Here is a 15,505-nt window from a genome sequence, read left to right as displayed (position 1 = left end):
CCTGTTGGAGATTTTGCATTGGGGCCCACAAGCTTCAAGTTACACCACTGTTGATGGCTCCTGAGACACCTTCAGCACGTCTAGATCTTGGCTGGGCACCTGCCGAGATCATCCATCCACCTCACAGGTGTGGCATATCCAGATGCTGATTAGACACATGATTATTGCACAGTGGCTTAGGCTGGCCACAATAAAAAACCCCTCTAAAATGTCAAGGTGGGCCAGAAAACTAGTCAGTATCGGGTGTGACCACGACTCGCCTCACGCAGTGCAGCACTTCTCCTTCGCATATAGTTGATCAGGTTGGTGATTGTGGCCTGTGGGATGTTGCTCCACTCCTCTTCAATGGCTGCGAAATTGATGGATATTGGCAGGAACTTGAACACTGTCGTATACACCGCTCCAGAGTATCCCAAACATGCTCAATGGGTGACATGTCCAGTGAGTATGCTGCTATGCAAGAACTGGGATGAATTCAGCTTCCAGGACTTGTGTACAGATGTTTGCAACATGGGGCGGTGTATTATCATGTTGCAATATGGAGCCGTGCATTATCCTGCTGCAACATGAGGTGATGGTCGTGGATGAATAGCACAACAATGGGGCTCAGAATCTCGTCATGGTATCTTCTGTGCACTCAGAATGGCATCAATAAAATGCACCTGTGTTTATTGTCCATAACATACAGCTGCCCATACCACAACCTCACTGCCACCATGGGCCACTCAATTCACAATGTTGACATCAGTAAACCGCTCACCCACATGACGCCATACACACAGTCAACCATCTGCCCTGTACAGTGAAAATTGGGATTCATCCATGAAGAGAACACCTTTCCAACGTGCCAGATGCCATCGAATGTGAGCATTTGCCCACTCAAGTCACGACAGCGAACTGCAGTCATGTGGAGACCCCGATGAGAACAACGAGCTGCAGTCATGTGGAGACCCCGGTGAGCTGGATGAGCTGCAGTCATGTGGAGACACCGATAATGACGATGGGTTGCAGTCAGGTGGAGACCCCGATGAGGATGATTAGCTGCAGTCAGGTGGAGATGCCGATGAGGACAATGAGCTGCAGTCAGGTGGAGACCCCGATGAGGATGTTGAGCTTCAGTCAGGTGGAGACCCCAATGAGGACGACGAACTGCAGTCATGTGGAGTCCCCGATGAGGACGACGAGCTGCAGTCAGGTGGAGACCCCGATGATGAAGATTAGCTGCAGTCAGGAGGAGATCCCGATGAGGATGTTGAGCTTCAGTCAGGTGGAGACCCCGATGAGGACAACGAGCTGAAGTCAGGTGGAGACCACTCATGAGGATGATTAACTGCAGTCAGGTGGAGTCCCTGATGAGGATGATTAGCTGTAGTCAGGAGGAGACCCCGATATGGATGATTAGCTGCAGTCAAGTGGAGACCCCGATGAGGATGATGAGCTGCAGTCAGGTGGAGACTCGCATGAGGATGATTAGCTGTAGTCAGGTGGAGACACCGATGAGGACAATTAGCTGCAGTCAGTTGGAGACCCCCATGAGGATGGTTAGCTGCAGTCAGGTGGAGCCCCCCATGAGGATGATGAGCTGCAGAGGAGCTTGCCTGAGATAGTTTCTGACCGTTTGTGTAGAAATTCTGTGGTTATCCATACCGATTGTTCCCACAGCTGTCCGGGTGGCCGGTCTCAGACAATCTTGGAGGTGAAGATTCTGGATGTTGAGGTCCTGGGTTGATGTATTTACCGTACACGTGGTCTGCAGTTGTGAGGCCGGTTGGATGTACTGCCAAATTCTCTGAAACACTTTTGGAGATGGCGTATGGTAGAGCAATGAACATTCAGTTCACGGGCAGCAGCTCTGGTGGCCATTCCTGCAGTCAGCATGCCAGTTACACGCTCCCTCAAAATGTGTAATGTTTTTGACATTGTGCTGTGCGATACACTGCGCATTTTAGAGCGGCCTTTTATTGTGGCAGCCTAAAGCCCCCATCTCACATAGCGAGATCACTAGCGAGATCGCTGCTGTGTCGCGGTTTTGGTGACGCAACAGCGACCTCACCAGCGATGTTGCTATGTGTGACACTTTGCAGCGATCAGGCCCCTGCTGTGAGGTCGCTGATCGCTGCAAAGTGTCCTGGACCACTTTTTGGTCGTTGCCCTCCCGCTGGTCAGCACACATCACTGTGTGTGACCAGCGGGAGCAGCGATCAGGCTGGTAACCATGATAAACAGCGGGTTACTAGGGGCACACGCGCACCTAGTAACCCGTTGTTTATCATGGTTACGAGCCTGCTAAAGTGAGCGGTAACCTCCCGCTCACTGTAGCAGAGTGGTAACCATGATAAACAACAGGTTACTAGGTGCGCGTGTGCCCCTAGTAACCCGATGTTTACCATGGTTACCAGCCAGCTCCTGCTTCCGCAGGCTGGTAACCAGGAGCAGGACATTGTGGAAAGATTCTTTCCACGATGTCGCTGCTCCCCTGATCGTTGGTGAGCCTGCCTGTTTGACAGCTCACCAGCGACCACATAGCGACGCAGCAACGATCCCTGACAGGTCGTATCGTTGTCGGGATCGTTGCAGCGTCGCTTAGTGTGACGGGGCCTTAAGACCTGGCAATAATCATGTGTCTAATCAGCATCAGATTTAGACACATTTGTGAACAATATATGAGAGAAAAAGGCCTTTTGTGTACATCGAAAAAGTCTTAGATCTTTGAGTTCAGCTCATGAAAAATGGGAGAAAAAACCAAAGTGTTGTGTTTATATTTTTGTTCAGTGTATATGGCCATCCAGTGCATGGATAGGGAAGTGAGCAAGGAGATATCCAGTCTTGTAGTCAAGCTGGAAAGCTAGAAATTTTAGGGGCTCTGGACCAATTCTTACTGCTGTACCTTCTGTAGAGTACTTTGGTTTCTTGGTTTTGATGATTGGTTGGGGTCCATGACATTTTAGAAGATAAGTTTCCTCTTTAAATTAGATAAGCAGCTTTCATAAACAGCAGAAGCAGAGGAGAGAGGTAAAAATCCCTGGATTTATAAAATACATATCATATTCAATTAGGTAATGAATCCATATATGAGGATTCTGCTGAATGGTGAAAAAATGAATCTATATATTAATGTACAGTAAAAGGGATTTACATGATAAAACCCCCACTGCTGTCTGAAACTCTGTTTTATACTGATTCATATCTGAGGATTCATTTTTGGTCTCTAATGTCTCAGTTGCATATGGTTTCCTGTACTCGGGGCATATTTAGCATGAGCAAGTTTGTTTTCAGCATTGCAAGCTGTAGAAGCAGATGCAGCGTTGGGCAATTAAAAGCAATGAATGCCAATGTTTAGTAAGAATTCTGATTATGGCATCTTCCATAGCTGAGAAATCAGCTGGCCATTTAGATTATTGGTTAGCGGCCTTGTCCATGGTAAAGTAAAGGCTTTATTATGTAAGAAGATGAAAGACTTTCTTTAGACTTGCACTTTACAATTGTTCCCTAATGTCCAAAATGCCCAAGGAAAAAGGATGCCTGAAAGAGTTGGCAAATATTCAGGGTGCTGCCGAATACTTCCAAAATATTTCTGTAAATAATGTTTCGGGAAAATGGAAGAAGTGTGAAGGGGTGGGTTCTGAAAAGGGGGTAGGCTACAGGAAAACCCTGGAGCGACACACACTCCAACCTCCTGGAAGGACTGGTCTGAATACTGAATGCCATACAAATCTATGAGACTATTGCCTTTATACTGCTTTGTCTTACTACTTAGATTAAAAAAAGTGACCTATTCCAAAATTTCACACTGGCCCGTTAATCCTGGGTTGGACATTGTCGCCTGTGTACACTAGAGGCAGGACCTGCAGGCACCTTATTTTTATCAAAGGATTGTACAGCAATAAAAGGTAATATTTGTATTATGAAACTGGAGCAAACAACACAGGATTATCCCATTGACAACAAACGGAGAGGACATCTCAGCTCCTTCTTCCTCCTCCCCCCTCCCTGCACAGTGACCTCTGCACGGACCATGCTCATAACAACCGCATAGAAGCCAAAAAGATATTTTATGATTGACACTTGCTATATACAGATGACTATTGTTAGGTAAATCTCTTAAACAAATTGTATAAGGTCATAAAAACATTTTAAAAAATCCTTTTACTCACCTCTCTGGCCCCTCCGCATCACCCATCTGGTCCTCAGCACATTTTCAGATTGCATCCCGGGCCTCTCCTACTGGCCTGGGACTTCCGGGTTTGATGAGGCCTCGAGAAGATTTTGTGCCAGTGGTCACACCGTTATGATGTCACGGCATACACCATGAACTTGTTTGCGCATGCGCAGAGCCCTCTCGGGTCCCATCAAAGCCAGAAGTCTTGGCTCAATGACAGAGAACTGAGGGATTTTAGAATGAGCGGCAAAGATCTGAAGATATGGTGAGGACCAGACTGGGGATGGTGAGGAGCAGAGAAGCCAGAGAGGTGAGTGGTGAGTATAAAGATTTTTTTTTTTCATATTATGCTTATTATGCTCTGGGGTCATAGCACAATAAGGAACATTACATTTTGCCTTATCCGCTCATCCGTAATATTGATGCAGAAAAAATTAGTCATCGGAATGTAAAAGTGTAGTCCTTCCTATAGGGGTCCCATCAGGGTGTGGTTAATATGAGAGTAGAAAAATGGCAACAGCCCTCAATTTCTAAAATACTTGTAACCTTCATAAATTAAATACCAAGGCACAAATAGGCATGAATTCCTTATTACAATATAACATTGGAATAGTTGGAGTTACTTGAAGAGCAAAGCCGTTGGGAGCCTTGATACATGGGTCTACAGCGATGGCTACAAGGACTGCCTAACCACTAAGAAAAACTGTAGACACTGAGACCAGCAAGCAATTGAAAATCAGAACGGATTATCCCTTCATACTTATGACAACGTTGAGTACCGAAATTCTTCTCCATGTGATTTATCTTCTAACGCTGCTCAGTACTGAGCTAGAGAATATTTCACAGGAACCGTGAAAACTCAACAACACGTTTTTATGAGGAAAAGAACAGTGAGATAAATATCTCCCCTGTTTTCATTCATAACAATCCACTTTCTTATGCTGTAAAGAGCACAGAGCGGTACCGTCAGATATATGATGAAGCCGGGGGATGGAACCATATTTAACGGACTCTCTACTAATTCATAATCCAAGTTTTAATAACAAAGCAGACTCTTGAAAGCAGAGAAACAAAAGGTCCAGACTCCTAAGAATGATGAAGCAGATGGAAGAATATTTACATTTCTCCCAGAATAATATTATAGCGGTTTTCAATACACAGCAAAACCTATTATGTGCAAATATAAACATCCATATGTGTATAGAAAAGAAAAGTGGTATCAGCCAAGATTAGACAAAAGCCCATTAAATACTTTATACTGTACTCCGTGCCGGGAAAGATAACAAGAATATTTTTGTTATGTTCGCAGGGGAGAAACAAAAGCTCTCAATGGAAAGTGTCGAGAAAAAAAAAATCTTATTTGCGATTGATTTTTTTTTTCTAATTTCCACTTCATTGGCGAGAGAAAGAAAAACCTGGAGGAGAAAAATATCAGTGCGCGAGGAAAGGAATGAGAATACTAAGAAATGGAGTAGAATAAAAAAAATGGTTCCAGGCTTATTTTTGTTTTCTGAAAGTTTGACTAAAGTTTAAATAAAATTGGTCGGGGAATTCTAGGGACTCTTGGATCAATGAAAGAGACGCACAACCACTTTTATTATACCTGTCATGTGAAAAATTATGGTTTCATGACCCATGGTGAAATGTGGAAATTTCAGAGCAGAGTAATGCGTGTACCTACATGAAAATGACTCTGAATACCTGCTGGGATATGGAGGATTTAGTAGTTGGAGCCAGAAGATTTCCAAAAATATTGGATGAAAATTGGGAATTTCACACCTCTCCTGTGGTCAGAATGGAATGAAGTTGTCTGTAAATGCAGCACATTTGTTGTCCGGGAGGGTGTATGTCTGGGAAGCTTTATCTGGGATTATTGGGGTTGTCATATTGGTAAATGTTCGCTCTCAGGGTGGGGGAAGGGGTTGTTTTACCACAATAGGGAAAGACATGTAGGTTTGTTCCACAACCTATGACTGGGCATGCTTAAGGTCATTCAGGAAGACTGGCTCTTTTTTTAAGTTCTTTCACAGACTTTTAAGGCACTATTGTAACAAAAATATTCCAGACAGAAGTATACTTACTTTAAAGCTTTCTTTTCATTGCGGATTCCGCGACTGGAGTCCGGGGTCCCGACTGTTTCCAAAGAATTTTTGTAGCGTTTCCCCTAGAAATATTAACAGAATATGCGTTAATAAACATTTTCTCCAACTTCTTGTCTTTTCAGAGATATGAATTTTTGACATTCAAAAGCCCTGTTTGCCTTTTGATTCTATATCATTCAAAGGAATCATTATTGAGCTAATAAACGCCTACCAGAACAAGCTATAGGCAAAATGTGGAGTAACTGAATGGTGCAAATACCTAAAAGGTATTAAATAGTTAATTCTACTATTTGAGGTGCTGTACCTTTACCCGAAGAATTAGCAGTCTAGTTTTATACCTTTAAGACATCATTCTCCATTATTCAGAACTCAACATTTACCTACAGCATTTTAACTAATCTTTTGCATCAGATTAACTAAAAATATGAGGTTTCTGTAAAATATAAAGTGCAGCATTATTGTACCTATGTAACTGCAATGTATAGCTACAAACACCAAAATAGGTTGATCTAGAAATAATCCTAATAAAACCCTAATAAAACCCTATCCAAAGACATGCCACTCACTTTTACGCTAAATGTAAACAACCTTAAAGAAGCACTCCTCCTCCTCCCATCAAAGTGTTTATCCTCTTAATATATTGCAGTCATCATATTATATAGCACTGTGTACTTACAATTGCTCGTTTTGCCTTTCTACCCAGCTAATTATTCTCTTTTCCATTAGGTCTATGACATCATGTGATTAAAAACTGACTAGCTGAATCCTTCTAAGCTCTATATAGAAACAGGAAGTATTTTCTCACTGCATGAGTCATCATTAGAACTACAATTGTACATCACTGCAAAGTCCCTGGCAGGGGGGAGGAGAGGAGAAGCTGGGTCAGAAGTTGAACAGGAGGTGGAGCTGGGCTGCCAGGAACTTTGCAGTAAGATTCTGCTGCAAGTTCTCCTGCAATAACAGTTACAGCTCTCCATAGAACATTATGAGCACCAACTGCCATATTGTATTCATTTATGGGAAAGTCGGTATTCACTTAAGACAGATTTTGCCAACAAGTTGAGAATCTTGAGAATGAATGATCAGTGCAGGAGGAGAAAGCAGAGGAATTCACTTTAATTTTTTGTTACAACGTTTAGTTATTTTCACATGTAATATTGATTTTTTAAAAATAAACAAATAAAATGACTATAACTCTTTAAAATTTCTCCATCATATAAGCCCTTTAGGACTTTGATGGTCTAACTACCTATCAGGCTTCTGGGATATAAAACACTTAGAACTTGGAAAAAAAATACATATAATGCCGTGCTGAAACTAGTGTGGCCATCATACTTAAAGGGGTTATCCAGGACATTGGTTTTTTTTGGTTACTGGGCTAAGAAGTTACAGGCAAGTAGTTGCTAACTTCCTGTCTGTTCTTCCCTCTGTCTTTATTTGACCTCACTTCAACAGAGCATCTCTTCTTATTCCGCTCTGCTCTGCTGACAGGGCATCATTGCCGATGTTATGCTGACATGATGTTGGTGTCATGGTTTTATCACTGATGGTGGCCTAGGGACACTGTGAGTGACAGCTCAGCTGCCCTATGTGATCTGGAGTGTGCTGGACTGTTGGTTTTGTGAGTGACAGTCCAGTCATCCAATCTGATACTGGGGTGGGCTGGGCTGTCAGTGTTTTGATTGACAGCCCTACTGCTCAATCTGGACTTTTCTGTGGAAGGTTCCCCAGGTGACTCACATCCCTAATCATTTGCAGGGTATTTAGCTAGCTGTTAGTACTCAGTGTCAGTTGTAGCTTTGCTCTCAGTAGGTGTGTGTGTGGCACCCCAGGGGTCTGGTTGCCACAGTAATAGAAATATTACGTCTGAGAGCAAGTGGGAGGTTTCTCTGGTCAGGAGCCCTAAGCATGCAACACCTCCCGCCCAGACCTGGGAGGGGAGGAATCTGCCCTTATAAACTGGGTCTGGGGCGGGATTAGGCGAGTCAGAGTCTGGGAGTCAGAGCCTGGAGAGGGAAAGTTACAGCAGGAGCTCTGTAGGAGCTAGGAGCAGAAGACCAGGGGCTGGAAGCTAAGCAGAGATATAGCTCGCCCTGGCAGAAGAATCTGATAAGAGGACACCGGAGTCCGAGGCTGTGGGGACTGATATCCACCCAGCAGCAGAAACCAGCCGGCAGGGGATTCCAGGTCCTCTGGCCATAGAAGCCCGGAGGCTCAGTCACAAGGAAGGGACCAGCACCGCCATCCAGGAGCGGAGGCTAACAGAAGGTCCCAAGTCACCAGCCATAAGGGTGAGCACCACACGGTATACTCAGGGACGTGGGCTACTTCTACCCGCTAACAGCAAGGTAGCCAGAAAGAGTGCAGATAGACGGGGAGGCCTACAACTCCACCTGGCCAGGGGAACTCCTGTTTGCTCGCAGACTGACCAGGCCCCTTATGCTAGCCAGTACTGCCGGGAGGGTCTGCCTTAATATCACCAATAAAGACCCTGAACTGCACTGCAAAGACTCTGAGTCGTTCCTGCTCATCGCCGCACCAGCACTACTAGTGCTGGGACGTCCGCGCACCATCACTCCCATCATCCACATTCCCTGCCCTGAGGCCATACTCTTCCTCTGGGGAGTTATCCCATCTTTTGCTGCGCACACCACACCAGCCTCAGCGGACTGCCTCGCAGCGGCGGTACACCCTGACCGCAATCCACGGGTGGCGTAGTCAGACAATTAACTTAAAACCCCTAAAATACCGCCATTGGCCTGACCACCCTGAGCCACGGGACCGGGTCACCGCCACGGATACTACAAGACCCAGAAGCCCGGTTCCGGGTGCCCCTCGGCCCAGGGGGCGAGTCATGTGTGCTTAGCCCTGTGTCTGACTTCCGATCTTGTGAATGACCTTGGATAAGTTGTGACTATTCTCCTAGATTTTCCCTTCTGCTTTGACACTCTCTGACTTCAGGTATCTGACCCCGGATTTGGCCTCTGACTATCCGATTGTTGTACTCTCTGGTTTTGACGCACCCTCCTGGCATCTGACCCTGAACTGTTTCCTGACTAGGCCTTTGACTTACTCCTCTGTACTATGAGCCCTCCTGGTATCTGACATCGGACCTCCTGACTACCGTGTCTCATGGCTTGAACGTGAGTAATGACTCAGTCACAGTTGGCAGTGACGCCCCATTGACAGAGCAGGATGGGAAGAAGACGTTCTGTCAACGTGACATCACCATAAGCAGGAAAATCACAGCCAGGAGCTATCCGTGACCACTCTGAGCCGAAAACAGATCATCGCAGAGCAGAACAGGCAGGTAGTTAGCAATTACCTGCTGGTAAGTTCTTATCCCAATAGCCAGAAATCCCAAAGTCCCGGAAAACCCCTTTAACATTTCCACAAAATTAATGATATGAAACAAACTAATTTGATAATAGTATATGATAGAGATAACCTCAGAAGAATAGAGTTGATGAATCGGTGGCTGAATTATGTAGTTTCCCTATATTGCATATCTTTATACTATACTCAAACACATTTTAAGTCAAAGCAAATATACCCCTTCTGTCCAAACTCATGACCCCCTAGGAGTAGTCACTTTTACAGCCCCCACATAGGATTCTAGACACGTTACATGAATTCTTTGGAATCCTGGGGGAACCATTACTCAGGGCGACCACAGACCATGTGCAACAGCTTCTCTCAGGCACACAGGGGTATTGACCCTCAGGCACAGACACGTAGGTTGTTTCACTTGCTGACCAGACACACTTGACAAGAGTCCTCATAAACGGTAGAACAGTAGCATTTAATAAGAAGCCCCACAGCCAGTGCAAGTTAAGTCTTATGAGCAACAGACTCCAGTGACAAACAGTACAGTTTCCTTAGCAGCACAGCAGTTCACAGTCTTCCCAGTAGTACAGGACAGCACAGTTCTAATGCAAAGGCTCATTAATGAACACAGCATTCTTTACAGCAGAGTGAGATGGAGGAGGGGGGGAGGGTTTGCTGAGGGAGATGATCCCTGTGACACCATTTCTTCCAGTTCTTATCTTTCTGCCTGACAATAACCTACACTGCTAGTTCAGGAACTCTACCTGACCAGTGCTTAGCTTCACTCCTGACTTGAATCCTTTTCACTTGCAGGGGCACTTCTGTGAGATACAGAACACACACACCACCTTTCTCTTTGGCTCCAGCCAGACAGTACACAACTTCCCCACAATCCCCCTGGGGCTCTGCTAAAACACTACCCTTCTCCTGTGACTGTGTTAACCCCTCTAGTTGCTGGATGCTTCAGGAGCACAACACTTCCTGTCTCATGTGCTTGTGTTACTTCTAATAGTTGCTGGATGCTTTTAAAGCAACAGGACTACTTCTGCATGTCACACTCTGCGACAGCACTACTTCTGCATGTCACATATGTATTTGTGGCACCCCAGGGGTCTGGTTTTCCACAGTAATGTAATGTTATGTCTGAGAGCAGGTGGGAGGTCCTTTGGTCAGGGATCCTGTGCATGCCACACCTCCTGCCCAGTCTTGGGAGGGGAAGAACTTCCCCTGTATAAACCCTGGGCTGAGGCAGGGTTAGTCAGTCAAGGAGAGTAGAGACAAGAAACAGTCACAGGAAGAAACAGCAGAAGCTCAGTGGGAGCAATACTACTACGAGTCAGGGGCTGGCAGCTGCAGAGCTCGCCCTGACTGAGAAGCTTTCTTACCGGACCCGGCGTCCGAGGCTGTGGGGACTAACTCTTACCCAGCAGCAGAAGCCGACCGGCAGGGGATTTCAGGTCCTCAGGCCCAGAAACCCGAAGGCACGGTCAAACGCGTGGGACCAGCACCGCCATCGTGGAGCGGAAGCCATTAGAAGGCCCCGAGTCACCGGCCATACGGGTGAGCACCACACGGTACACTCAGGGACGTGGGCTACTTATATCCGCTTCTAGCAAGGTAGCCAGAAGAGTACAGTCAGTTTGGGAGGCCTACAACTCCGCCTGGCCAGGGGAGATCCCATCTGCTCAAGGACTGACCAGGCCCCGTTCGCTAGCAAGTACTCCGGGAGGGTCTATCGTTGTTACCAGTAAAGACCCTGAACTACACCGTACCGTCTCCGAGTGGTTCCTGCTACCCCCATCATCCACATCTGCTGCCCTGAGGCCATACCCCTCCCGTTGGGGGTTATACCATCTACGCTGCACCATCCATCCACTGGCCTCAGCGGACTGTCCTGCAGCAGCAGCTCTATAGCTGCATTCAACGGGTGGCGTAGTCGTACAACATCTACCGCTGATACATCGCCGCTCGGTTTGACTCCCTGGGCACGGACCGGGTCACCGCCACGAGACTACAACCCTCAAGAGATCCGGCTCCGGGTAAGCTCCTGCGTGCGCAACGCAGCGCGACACAGGCCCAGGGGCGCGTCAACTTTGGCGTAGTCGGCAGGATTTCGTGCCCGCAACCACCGGGTACTGCGTGCCTGAAAAAGAGACTTTTAAAACTTACCATCCGTGAAGTTTTCCCGCCATCGGTGAAGATTCCCGCCATCCGGCGCCATTTTCAGCCTTCTTCCCGCCATCTGTGAAGATTCCCGCCATCCGGCGCCATCTTCAGCCTTCTTCCCGCCATCCGTGGAGTTTTCCCGCCATTGGACGCCATCTTGAGGACGCCGCGCGGGAAGAAGAGGGGCGTGGACTCCGAAAGCGCGCGAGAACTGAAGTCCCGCCTCACGTCCGGACGTTGCGTAAGGTCCTGGAAGGAGCCCAGCAGACGCCGACGTCACAGGAGCGCGACGGAAGGTCCTCAACCCTGACGATCCACTGCGGAGCCGCGGCCTACGGAAGAGGATCATCGCAAGGTAGGCCACGGTCCACTAGGGGGGAGGAAGATGTCGGATACGGAGGAGAGCTTCACTGCCTCAACCCCCGCCAGCGCTACCGCTGCTGCAGTTATGCCCTTCACCATGCCCTATATCCCGGGAGCAGCTTGGCTACCCCAGTACTCAGGGGAGTCACATACCCTGCATGACTTTAGAGAAAAGCTGGATAGCCTCTTCCAGGTGTACCCCCTCACGGAAGAGCAAAAAGTGAGCATCCTGGTGGCCCAACTAACCGGGGCAGCCAAAAGGGAAGTAAAATCCTGGCCACCTGGGAGGAAGACTGTCGCAGGGATACTAACCCGGCTGAAGGATACCTTTGATACCCGCACCTCAGCCGAGATTAAGCTTAGATTCTACGGGTGCAAGCAGCGAGCGCATGAGAGTATAAGGGACTATGCACTAAACCTACAAGAGGCCCTGAGGGCCATTAAGCAGACCGACCCTGATGGAGTGGGAAACGAGGACAGGCTGTTGACCGAACAATTTATAGAGGGACTATATTGTAATGCCCACCGAACCCAGTTGCGGGCGATGGCCTTACAGGATCCCCATCTGGGCTTTGCACAGTTCAAGGACAGAGCCATCCGGGTGCTCCGAGAACCGGCACCAGGTGGCGTTGTGACCCACAGGCGCCCCACTACCACTTACCACCAGGAGGCGGCGCCCTTGTCGGCAGGGCCTGTGGGAGCTGATGCGCAGGCTTTGGACAATGACCCGGCTCCAGACCTACACCATCAGGTCCAAGAGCTAGCTAAGAGCGTTGCTGCGCTAACCCGAACTGTGCAGTCTTTACAGGCTTCCACCCCAGGGAAGATCCAGCTGGCATCCGGACCGGAGGACATCCCGTGGCGTCGACCAAGGAGGACCCCACCGGCCAGAGGAAGACCCAGTGACCGATACAGCGAGGACGGACGACCCATCTGCCGCCGCTGCAATCAACCTGGACATATGGCAAGGTACTGTTCTTTAAACGGGCACAACCTGGGGTAGAGGGCCAACCCCCAGGAAAAAGATCACCAGGCCCATCGAACTGGCGCGACAGATATGTGGGAGGACGTCCAGTCTTGCCTGTGGTACTGGATGGCATTCCCATGAGTGCCCTACTGGACACCGGGTCACAGGTCACCACCATCCCGTACGTGCTCTTTAAGCAGTACTGGAATGACTCGGATATTACCCGCTACCCTGACGACGACTTGAGTATCATCGCCAGCAATGGCCAGCCCGTGCCACAGATCGGATTTAAAGAGGTGACCATCAAAATCGGTAGAGTCGAACTGGCAGCACAGGGACTGATCATTGTAGATATTGACAAACATGAGAGTCACCCAAAAATAACTCTAGGAACTAATGTAATTGAAAATTGTCTTGCAGAGGTAATTTTCCTTTTACAGCAGGTTGCCAAGAACGCCAGCTCCGGCGAGCAGCGGGTGCTCCAGAAAGAGATCCGGGCACTGATGCGACGGCAACAGGTGGAACTCTCCGGTGGTGAGATTGGTAGCGTAAGAATGTGTGACCCTTTTCCTATTGCCATGCCCCCAAAAAGTGAAATGATGATTTGGTGCCGGGCAGCTATTGGTCTGAGAGGTAGAGATTACCAGGCAATGGTAGAACCAGTTTACTCGGACAGTAGGCCCAGCATTTTGACAGCACGGGGGGTGGTTGATGTACGCCATGGGAGGGTGCCCGTTCGCATAATAAATATCGGGGAGAGGGAAGTGTACCTGCCCCGGTATGCCACGCTAGCCAAATTATATACCATTAACCAAAATTCTATACAATCTGTGGAACCCTTGCCTCCATCTCACCCGGAGGAAGGTAACGGCTCTAAGAAAAACATGGAGGACTGGTGTCAGCAACTACATCTGGGAACTGACTCCACTCCCGCACACCAGAAACAAGGAGTCTATCGGGTGGTTCAGGAGTACGAGAGAGTGTTCAGTAAACACCCGTTAGACTTCGGGCGAGTCAAGGGGGTAGAACACCACATCCCCACGGGAGACCATCCTCCTATAAAAGAGAGGTATCGACCCGTACCCCCTGCCCACTACCAACACGCCAAGGGGATGCTTAGAGACATGAAGGAGGCTGGGGTGATCAGGGATAGCTGTAGCCCCTGGGCAGCTCCACTAGTCTTAGTCCGAAAGAAAGACAACACCATGAGGATGTGTGTAGATTACCGGAAAATCAATCGTATCACACACAAGGATGCGTACCCCTTACCAAGGATAGAGGAGTCATTGGCTGCTTTAAGATCTGCTAACTTCTTCTCTACCTTGGATCTCACTAGCGGGTACTGGCAGGTTCCTGTAGCAGAGGCGGACCGGGAGAAGACCGCATTCACCACCCCGATGGGACTTAGCGAGTTCACCTGCATGCCGTTCGGACTCTGCAACGCACCGGGAACCTTCCAACGACTAATGGAGTGTTGTCTGGGCCACAGAAACTTCGAGACGGTCCTGTTGTACCTGGACGATGTCATCGTATATTCCAAGACGTATGAGGACCACCTGAAACACCTGGCGGAAGTGTTCGAAGCTCTGGCAAGTTACGGCCTAAAGGTGAAACCCTCCAAGTGTCACCTCCTGAAACCAAAGGTGCAGTACCTGGGACACGTGGTGAGCGCTGACGGAGTGGCTCCCGACCCTGATAAGATCACCGCAATTAAGGAATGGCCAAGCCCCTCCAGCGTAAAAGAAGTGCGGCAGTTCCTCGGGTTGGTAGGCTACTACCGAAGGTTTATTCCCGGTTTCACCAAAAAGGCAGCACCTATGCAGGACCTCCTGATAGGCCAGTCCCGGAAGGCCAAGAACCAGAAGCCGCCCTTCAAATGGGAGGAGCTGGAAGAAGAGTCCTTCCGCCAGCTGAAGATGGCCCTCACGGGGGACGAAATCCTGGCGTACCCGGATTATAGCCAGCCCTTTATCCTCTACACCGACGCCAGTAACATCGGGCTAGGAGCCGTACTGTCCCAGATCCAGCAGGGGAAGGAACGAGTAATCGCCTACGCCAGCCGAAAACTGCGACCCACCGAAAGGAACCCCGAGAATTACAGCTCATTTAAGTTAGAGTTCCTGGCCGTAGTATGGGCAGTCACCGAGCGCTTTAAGCATTACCTCGCTTCTTCCCGGTTCACCGTGTACACGGATAACAACCCGTTGACACACCTGGACACGGCAAGACTCGGTGCCCTGGAGCAGAGGTGGATGGCCCGTCTGTCCAACTACGAGTTCACAATCAAATACCGGGCAGGACGCTCCAATACCAACGCGGATGCCCTGTCCAGGATGCCCAACCTGCCGGACGGAGGAGAAGATCCGGAGGGACTGGAAGAAGTTGAACTCCCTGCGTTCCACCGTCATGGGACTATCCAGT

The 15,505-nt window shown here is 48.5% G+C and overlaps 1 protein-coding gene across 5 annotated transcripts in view; it reads right to left on the bottom strand.

Annotated features, from left to right (window-relative positions):
• The window catches only part of SYT7 (synaptotagmin 7), a 752,204-nt gene that overhangs the window by 266,089 nt on the left and 470,610 nt on the right, over nt 1–15,505 (bottom strand). For all 5 annotated transcript variants that reach the window (XM_073657964.1, XM_073657965.1, XM_073657966.1 and 2 more), the window contains one exon: nt 6,241–6,323. In XM_073657964.1, coding sequence (XP_073514065.1) covers nt 6,241–6,323 — 83 coding nt within the window. The remainder of the gene's footprint in view (nt 1–6,240; nt 6,324–15,505) is intronic.

Source organism: Phyllobates terribilis, unplaced genomic scaffold, assembly GCF_046119375.1.
Source record: "Phyllobates terribilis strain yellow unplaced genomic scaffold, ASM4611937v1 Scaffold_13__5_contigs__length_258822181, whole genome shotgun sequence".
Classification (NCBI taxonomy): Eukaryota; Metazoa; Chordata; class Amphibia; order Anura; family Dendrobatidae; genus Phyllobates; species Phyllobates terribilis.
Note: the sequence above shows the minus strand (reverse complement) of the source record. Positions and strands in the feature narration are given on the sequence as shown.